Below are 9535 nucleotides of genomic sequence, written 5' to 3' on the forward strand. Positions count from 1 at the left end.
GATGCACCTGAACGCATCGCCCATGTATCGGCGACATGAAGCTCGTTAACCCATAAAAATCCATAAAAGCCACGTCAATGTTTAAAGCGTGTGAAGAAAGAAGCGGCATACAGTGCAGAAATGGCTGCTTGCTCATCATGAATCGACACACCAGAAGGTTTGAAACCAGATTTAAATGATCCAAATACGTCGCTCGGTTGTTGCTTGTTGTTCCTCCGGAAGGCGTTTGTTACGCGGAGTTTGGAGTCCGGGTGCCGAAGACCACCGGCTCGGCCTACACCTACAGCTACGTGACGGTCGGGGAGTTCGTGGCCTTCTTCATCGGCTGGAACCTGATCCTGGAGTACCTGATTGGCACGGCGGCGGGAGCATCAGCGCTCAGCAACATGTTCGACTCGCTGGCCAACCACAGCATCAGCAACTACATGATCACACATCTGGGCACGCTCAGGGGGCTCGGTCAGTACGACACCTGGTCACTGCTATCACTGCACTGCTAACGTAGAGGAGGAAGATGCTCTATAATCTGAGGTTAGAGGAGGAAGATGCTCTATAATCTGAGGTTAGAGGAGGAAGATGCTCTATAATCTGGATTAGAAAAGGAAGATGCTCTATAATCTGGATGTTAATGGAGGAAGATGCTCTGTACTCAGATGTTAGAGGAATATGCTAATGTGTGTGTGTGTGTGTGTGTGTGTGTGTGTGTGTGTGTGTGTGTGTGTGTGTGTGTGTGTGTGTGTGTGTGTGTGTGTGTGTGTGTGTGTCTCTCAGGTAAAGGTGAGGACACGTATCCTGACCTGCTGGCGCTCTTCATCGCCCTGCTGGTCACCGTCATCATAACACTCGGCGTGAGGAACTCGGTGGGTTTAAACAACGTCCTGAACGTGGTCAACATGGTGGTCTGGGTCTTCATCGTCATCGCCGGGCTCTTCTTCCTCTCCCCCAGCAACTGGAGCGGCGGCAGGTTCATGCCATTCGGCTGGTCCGGGGTGAGCTGATGATGAAGATGGTGATGGTGTGATGTTGGTGATTATGATGATGGTGATGATGATGGAGTCTGATGATGATGATGATGATAGAATCTGATGGTGATGATTATGGTGATGATGGTGACGATGATGACGATGATGGAGTCTTATGGTGATGATGATGATGATGGTGATGATGATGGTGAGGATGATGATGATGATGATGATGTTAGAGTTGGTGAGGATGATGATGATGGAGTCTGATGGTGATGGTGATGATGATGATAATGATGGAGGCTTATGATGATGGTGATGATGGCGGTAATGGTGGTGATGGTGAGGATGATGAGGATGGTGATGATGGTGATGTTGATGGTGATGATCGTGATTATGATGGTGGTGATGGCTTTGGGGTCCCCCGGCTGGCTCAGTTGGTAGAGCATGAAACTCACAATCTCAGGGGTAGAGGGTTCGTGTCCCACGCCGGGTGTCACCTTCCCGTGGGCTCACCACCTGCAGGAAGGTTCTTAATCGGTGTCATGTGATCTGGGTGACGGTGCTCAGACTGTCACCCCCGCGACCCGGAAACGGAGAAGCGGAAGAAAATGAATGAATGAATGAATGATGGCTATGGTGATGATGATGATGATGGAGTCTTATGATGATGGAGTCTGATGGTGGTGGTGGTTATGATGATGGTGATGATGAGGCTTGTGATGATGGTGATGATGATGACAATGATGGAGTTTTATGATGATGATGGTGGTGATGATGATGGTGAGGATGAGGATGGTGATGATGATGGTGAGGATGAGGATGGTGATGTTGATGGTGGTGATGGCTATGGGGATGATGATGATGATGATGGTGACGATGATGGAGTTTTATGATGATGATGGTGATGATGGCGGTGATGGTGGTGATGGTGAGGATGGTGGTGATTGTGATTATGATGGTGGTGATGGCTATAGGGATGATGATGATGATGATGATGATGGTGGCGATGGTGATAATTATGATGACGATGATGGAGTCTTATGATGATGATGGAGCCTTATGATGATGATGGTGGTGATGGTGGTGATGATGGAGTGTGATGGTGATGGTGATGATGATGGAGGCTTATGGTGATGATGATGATGACGATGATGGAGTTTTAGGATGATGATGGTGGTGATGGTGATGTTGGTGATGATGGTGGTGATGATGATGATGGTGAGGATGGTGATGATGGTGGCGATGGTGATGGCGATGATGTTGGGGTTGGTGATGGGGATGATGGTGATTGATGGTGATGGTGATGTTGATGGTGATGATGATGATGGTGGTGATGGTGATGATCGTGATTATGATGGTGGTGATGGCTATGGTGATGATGATGATTATGATGATGATGATGTTAATGCTGAGTTGCTCAGTGTGTGCCGATGTTTCAGCCTGTGTCTCCCTTGCAGGTGATGAAGGGCGCAGCCACCTGCTTCTACGCCTTCATCGGCTTCGACATCATCGCCACCACCGGCGAGGAGGCCAAGAACCCCAACACCTCCATCCCCTACGCCATCACCGCCTCGCTGGTCACCTGCCTCACAGCCTATCTGTCGGTCAGTATGCCCTCTACCAGTGCCGCGCTGCTCACCCAGATAAGTTAGCTCCAAGCCAAGCCTAACTTATCAATGGTTACTTATTGTCAAAGTAGCTGTGATTAGCATTAGCGAGAGTGAATTAGTGGAGAAACGGCTTCTCTTAATGCTGAAGCTCAGACTGTCCATCAGGCAGGGTGGGACTTAGCTTTAACCTGGGCTCAGTGAAGAGCTGCTGCGTTATCTGTCCATCCGCCCTCCATCCGTCCGTCCTCCGTCCATCTGTCCTCCATCCATCCACCCGTCCGTCCATCTGTCCATCCATCCTCTGTCTATCTGTCCGTCCATCCGTTATCTGTCCATCCGTCCTCCGTCAATCTGTTATCTATCCATCCATCCATCCTCCTGTTCACCCGTCTTCCGTCCTCAGTCCATCCATCCATTAGCTGTCCATCCATCCATCCGTTATCTGTCCATCCGTCCTGCATCCAGGTTCTCTCTCCTTCCATCTGGAGTTTTGAGACAAAACAAGTCCGTCCATTTCTGTCTTCCAACTTCCTGATCTAATAGAGTCCTGGACCCACCCTGGGTCCTCCTCCCAGACCAGACCAGAGTCCTGGACCCACCTCAGAAGCTCTTGGAGTCCAAAGGGAAGTTCCTCCTCAAGCTCCGCCCACTCGGGTCGCTGCAGCTCTTCTAGCTTGTCGATACTGGTCCACGGAGTCCAGAGTCTCCTGAAGCTCAGAAGTGGACCTGCTTGGAAGCAGGTCCCGCCTCCCGTAGTGACGTCACTCCTGTCACTGAGTGGTTAGCATAGTGTAGTCCTGCGGCGGGTCGGTCCTTGCTGGTTGCCATGGTAACCGTGAGCGCGTCCCTCCGCAGGTGAGCGTGATCTTGACCCTCATGGTTCCCTACGAGCTGATCGACAGCTCGGCGCCGCTCATGGAGATGTTCTCGGTGCACGGCTTCCTGTGGGGGAAGTACACGGTGGCGGTGGGCGCCATCGCAGGACTCACTGTGTCCCTGCTGGGGTCGCTGTTCCCCATGCCCAGGGTCATCTACGCCATGGCCCGGGACGGACTGCTGTTCAGGTACACACACACACACACACACACACACACAATATTGCAATTTCTCTATAAAGATATATTTTACATATGGATTCATTGTTTTGGTGGAATGTGTGTGTGTGTGTGTGTGTGTGTGTGTGTGTGTGTGTGTGTGTGTGTGTGTGTTGTTAAGGTTCCTGTCAAACGTGTCTGCGCTCACACACACCCCGGCAGTGGCGTGCGCGGTGTCTGGCGGCCTGGCAGCGGTCCTGGCTCTGCTGGTGAGCCTTGGCGACCTGATCGAGATGATGTCGATCGGCACGCTGCTCGCCTACACTCTGGTGAGCGTGTGCGTGCTGCTGCTGCGTTACCAGCCCGACGAGCTCGCCGACATGGCGGCGCCGCATGCCCAGGACGCCGCCGACGGTCTGAAGCTATGCCATGATGACGGTACCAAAGACGACCATGTGCTGATCGCAGAGGACGACCCGTCGTCGTACCACGAGGGCGGCGCCGCGGGGGAGGGGGACCACTCTGACTTCCACACAGGCCACGCCCCCCTGCTGAAAAGGCTTCTCGGAGGTCACTACTACACCCTGAGGCTGCGGCTGGGGATGCCCGACCCCTCGGCTCGGCCCACGCCCGCCTCGGGTCGGGTGGTGACCCGGTGCACCCTCCTCCTCTTCATCATTTCCTTCCTCCTCTGGTCCACCATCATCTTCGGCATGGAGCAGGGCTCCGGGGCCGGCGCCGCCTTCTCGGCACTGATGGCGGCACTGATGGTGGCGTCCCTGTTGAAGCTTCTGGTTCTGATCCTGCAGCAGCCGGAGAGCGCCCGGAAGCTGCCGTACATGGCGCCGTGTGTGCCCTTTGTCCCCGTGGCGGCCATATTGGTCAACAGCTACCTGATGCTGAAGCTGTCTGCGCTCACCTGGGCCCGGTTTGCCCTGTGGTGCCTCGTAGGTGAGTCCAAAACAGAACCGACACCAAAAGATGCAAATGAAATGTACAAGCTGTGAGAGGAGAATGAAGTCAGGTGAAGTTCAGGATCAGACAGTTTGTAGTTTGAAGACTGGACCTGATCAACATCTGGAACTGATCACCCTCTGGACCTGACGGTGGTAAACACCCGGCAGAGATGAGGCGCCCAGTTTTTATTGCAGCTGCAGTTGGTTGGCAGATGTTTTCTTTCATCTGGAATCCCTGACAGCAGCAGAAACCCTTCATCTGTCCACCCCTCCCCCTCCTCTCCTGTCTCTCAGTCTTCATGCTTAATGTTAGACACTGTGACGTACCCCCCACTCACCAGAGGGGGCAGTGTTGATGTCAGATGTTCACAAAGAGACCATGGCGTTTCCTCAGAATCCTGCTGCTGCCGTGGTGCTTTTCCTTGACGTCCTTCTTCGCTGAAGAACTCGACTCTTCCTCTGGGTCGTCGGTCGCTATGCCGGATCCAGCCAGGACGAGTACTCACCTTGAGCTACTCATCAATACCGAGTACCAATACGAGTACTTACTACTGTATCGCTGTTGGTTGAGCCTCTTTAGCATGTAGCATTTAGCATGTAGCATTTAACGTGTAGCACGGCCCAGTGTTACATAGTTTAAACTACTGAGTGACATCGGGCTCACTGCTGGTGAGGAAGTTAATGGGAAGGAAGTTGCTGGTGAGGAAGTTGCTGGTGATGAAGTTACTGGTGATGAAGTTACTGGTGAGGAAGTTACTGATGATGAAGTTGCTGGTGAGGAAGTTGCTGGTGAGGAAGTTGCTGGTGAGGAAGTTACAGGTGATGAAGTTACTGGTGAGGAAGTTGCTGGTGAGGAAGTTGCTGGTGAGGAAGTTACAGGTGATGAAGTTACAGGTGATGAAGTTACTGGTGAGGAAGTTGCTGGTGATGTACAAACTATCTTTCTCCTCTTGATATTTTGAACATAATTTACAGTCTGTCCTTCTCGTCCTCATGAATATTAAAGAATCTCCAAACTGCTGACGTTGCTAAAGGATGATGACACAGAATCTCGCTGGGTATAAGAGTACTCTGCAGTATTGGACCCGGTACCCAATACTGGTGTCTGTATTGGTATCTGTGCATTCCCGGGCAGTATGAAGCGGCGCCCCCTGGTGGGCTGAGTGTTTTTGCAGCAGAAGCGTTGTGACGCCGCCGTGTCGTCCTGCAGGGCTTCTGATCTACGGCTGCTACGGGATGTGGCACAGCGCCCTGGAGCTGGACGCCCGCCAGCAGCAGGCCCACGCCAGCTCCTACCAGCGCTACGACGACCACCTGGACGACCACGACCAGGACGACGGGCCGTACCAGGGCTGGGCCGCCCCGGAGGAGAGGCATGGCCACCAGGAGGTGCCCGCCGGAGAGGCCGAGGACACCGCGGGCCAGCAAGACGGGTACCAGTCCGGGTCCGGAGGTCAGCAGGTCAACAGGGCCGGCAGCTCCCGGGGGCAGACCAACTACGGGTTTGATGACGAGGACTGAATACGAAGGAGTCGGTGTCTCTGGAGATGAGTGAGTGAATCGAGTCTAACGAGACAGACAGACGAGCTGACGTCAGTCTTTTGATTCACCAAGACCGAAAACTTTCCTCGTGTTTTTGTCTGTTTACACGACAACATTGCTCCGAGTCTCTGAAAACTTTCTGAAACGCTGAGGTTGCATTTTCTCCTGGACTTGGTAGTTTTATTTTGACAGTCACTATAATAACAATCCAACTTGGTAGTTTTATTTTGACAGTCACCGTAACAACAATCCAACTTGGTGGTTTTATTTTGACGTCAGCATAATAACAATCCAACTTGGTAGTTTTATTTTGACAGTCACCGTAATAACAATCCAACTTGGTGGTTTTATTTTGACAGTCACCATAATAACAATCCAACTTGGTGGTCTGTCCACTAGAATGTCCGTGTTCTCCTGTTGTTAATGTTTCTAAAACGAAAACACAAAAATGATGCGTTTCACTGAAACGTTGTCGTGTAAACAGGATCCAGACTCGGGCAGATTGACATCGCTCCAACTTTCTCACTTTTTTAATCAAATTAAAACGATTAATTTTAGGTCTGTTAACTTTCTATTTGTCAAACAACCAACAGTTGATTGACTTTCCCCTTTATAATGTTTATGTACATTTCTACATGAGTTTTGTTGATCTCCAGTCTCTTCTGTCAGTTTATTACTTTAAACTCTCCTGTGGTGAACTTCTGTCCAGATTCAGTGTTTTATTGTGGAGGGTTCCCGTTTCTGCAGCTTCGTTCTGACTTTTCTCTTCTTCTGGCTTGTTTGTATTTAGCTGTTTGAGTTGGTTTGGTTAAAAAAGAATAAATGTCTCATTTTGAGCAGAAAGAAAAGCCACAGACTCTTTTTAAGTTGAATCGAAACTTTTATTATAGAAAGCTTCACACAAAATGATATAAAGTGATAATACCGTGAGAGGAAATGAAAAACAAACGTACACATCGTCTCTGAGGGGATTAAACATGGAGACAAATACAAAGGATATGAATTTTTAAAGAAAAACGTTAAAGAAGTAGAAAAAGAAGCTAGATTGATCATTCTTTCAAAGTAAAAGACGTTGCTGACGAAGGTCAAAGGTCATTTAAACTGGTCGAAGGTTACAAACAGAAATCATCATAAAATAACAAGCCTTGTGTCCACTGGGTGGCAGCACTGATTTTTCGACCCTGAACATTGTGTTGGAGTGACTCGCGCCACCACCTGCTGGTTGACAGTGGTATTACAGGTCAGATGTGGCTGAGGCGACCTGGTTAGCTTCTGTAGCTTTCTCGGCTACATCCTGGTGATTTCTACTTTATTTGCCCAAAACTCTGAGTTAAAGTGGATAAAAAGAGAACTGAAGTTTGATTCTCTGCAGAAGGTCGACGTTTCACTCCGACTGTGAGGGCAGGTTCCTCCTGAAGCTGCTAGACGGCTGTGGTCTGGACAACCCCTCAGACCCGGGCGCTCTTGGCGTGGTTGGCGGGCGGGTCCAGCGGTGTGGCCGTGCCGCCCTGCCTGGAGTAGTAAAAGCTGTTGTTGCGGGCGGGCGGCGGCTGGCCGGCGTTGACACAGCAGAGGATGGTGGCGCCGCCCAGCAGGCAGAGCCCCGAGCCCACCCAGCCGGCGTACAGCGAGAAGCCGAAGGACATCAGCCCCTCCTCCATGTGGGCGCCCACCGGGAACCAGACGGTGGAGACGATGCCGCACAGAGCTGGATGGACAGCAGGGACACACGGGGTTAACACCTCGTCTGTCTGACAGGAAAGTCCTGAGTCACCCTACAGCCTCCAACCAGAACCCCTAGAACCTGACCTGGGACTGTGTGTGTGTGTGTGTGTGTGTGTGTGTGTGTGTGTGTGTGTGTGTGTGTGTGTGTGTGTGTGTGTGTGTGTGTGTGTGTGTGTGTGTGTGTGTGTGTGTGTGTGTGTGTGTGTGTGTGTGTGTGTGTGTGTGTGTGTGTGTGTGTGTGTGTGCTGACCCATGATGATGAACAGAGCTCCTCCCACCAGAGCGCGGCGCTGCTTCACTCGCTGGTCGTCGCTCTGGAGACGAACACAAGGCATCGACAGGAGGACCAGCAACATGGCGGGAAGACCGAGGAGGCAGGCGCAGATCATCAGGGCGCGAGATGTCTGCACGTAGGCTGAAACATTATATAGAGCAGCTGAAACATGATAGAGCGGCTGAATATGGAGGGCAGTAGAGCGGCTGAAACATGAGCCAGAGCGGCTCAAACATGACATAGAACAGCTGAATGTGGAGGGCAGTAGAGCAGCTGAAACATGACAAAGCGGCTGAACATGGAGGGCGAGAGTGACTGAAACATGATACAGAGTGGCTGAACATGGAGGGCAGTAGAGCAGCTGAAACATGATCCAGAGCGGCTGAAACATGACATAGAGCGGATGAACATGGAGGGCAGGAGAGCAGCCAAAACATGACATGGAGCGACTGAAACATGATACAGAGTGGCTGAAACACTTAGGGCAGTAGAGCGGCTGAAACATGACAAATTGGCTGAACATGGAGGGTGATAGAGCGACTGAAACATGATCCAGAGTGGCTGAAACATGATGCAGAGCTGCAGTGTGTCTGGTGTGTCCAGAGCGGTACGTCGACAGTCTGGAATTCGTTGGCTCACGAACCGACTGCAGAGATTGGTCAGAAACTTTAACCTGCTTCAGGACGAACACACCAACAATCAATCGATTGATTAATCAGTCATCAGTGACCCCCCCCACCTGGCAGGGTGAGGATCTGGTTGAGCGCCACACAGTGGTAGAGCGCCGGGGAGATGACGCACTCCGCCCACAGCCCCCTGGAGCCCAGCTCATCCATTCGCACGCAGGTGGCCACGGTGTAGTCGCAGGTCCGGACCCAGTCGTTGGTGGCGGTGGCCACGATGACCCCCACCCACCCCACGCCGCTGGCCACGCTGCCGCTCAGCTGCCTACAGGTCTGCGCCATGGAGCCGCTGCGTCTCTGCTCCGGGACAGGGAGTACAGCTCCACGTCAAGGAATCAATAGAATCTGTTTGGATCTGAGGGTGGAGGTTCAGACTCACGGTCGGGACGGAACCACCGGACTGCTGAGAGGGAAGAGGAAATCCACCTGGCTCCTTCAGCTACCGAGAAAAAGTTGTCAAGTAAATAGAAAAATATTTTCTGTTCTGTTTCTGTGTTGAAGCTCCTTGAAGTGGTGGAGAAAACCTGCAGCGGCTGCGTCCTGCTGGCGCCTCAGAAAAATGCCCAGGATGAAGATTGATGGTGAAAAAAAGACGTTTCTGATCATGTGATCATAACCTGAACCAGACGTCCAGATTAGAGTCTGAGCGTCAGGAAGGAAGTTTGAGACATGAATTCATTTTCTGGATCAAACTTGGACCAGAAGCCTCACCTGGCTCACTGCTGCCCCCTGCTGGTCCCCCCCCC

The 9535-nt window shown here is 51.6% G+C and overlaps 2 protein-coding genes across 2 annotated transcripts; one reads left to right on the top strand and one right to left on the bottom strand.

Annotated features, from left to right (window-relative positions):
* slc7a14b (solute carrier family 7 member 14b) lies at positions 1-6947 on the top strand. Its single transcript, XM_080489232.1, has 6 exons — positions 1-459; positions 772-989; positions 2423-2569; positions 3431-3639; positions 3791-4560; positions 5776-6947. The coding sequence occupies exons 1-6, from the start codon at positions 387-389 to the stop codon at positions 6084-6086; spliced, it is 1728 nt and encodes a 575-aa protein (XP_080345358.1). The 5' UTR covers positions 1-386; the 3' UTR covers positions 6087-6947.
* A 24-nt stretch (positions 6948-6971) lies between these two features.
* On the bottom strand, positions 6972-9352 carry cldn11b (claudin 11b). The gene is made up of 4 exons (XM_080489254.1): positions 9169-9352; positions 8846-9086; positions 8083-8247; positions 6972-7815 (listed from the first exon to the last, which is right to left on the bottom strand). Exons 2-4 carry the CDS (start codon positions 9069-9071, stop codon positions 7556-7558), a joined length of 651 nt encoding a protein of 216 aa, XP_080345380.1. The 5' UTR covers positions 9072-9086; positions 9169-9352; the 3' UTR covers positions 6972-7555.
* Between the last annotated feature and the right edge of the window lie 183 nt (positions 9353-9535).

This window comes from Lipophrys pholis, assembly GCF_963383615.2.
Source record: "Lipophrys pholis genome assembly, chromosome: 20".
NCBI classification, from domain to species: Eukaryota; Metazoa; Chordata; class Actinopteri; order Blenniiformes; family Blenniidae; genus Lipophrys; species Lipophrys pholis.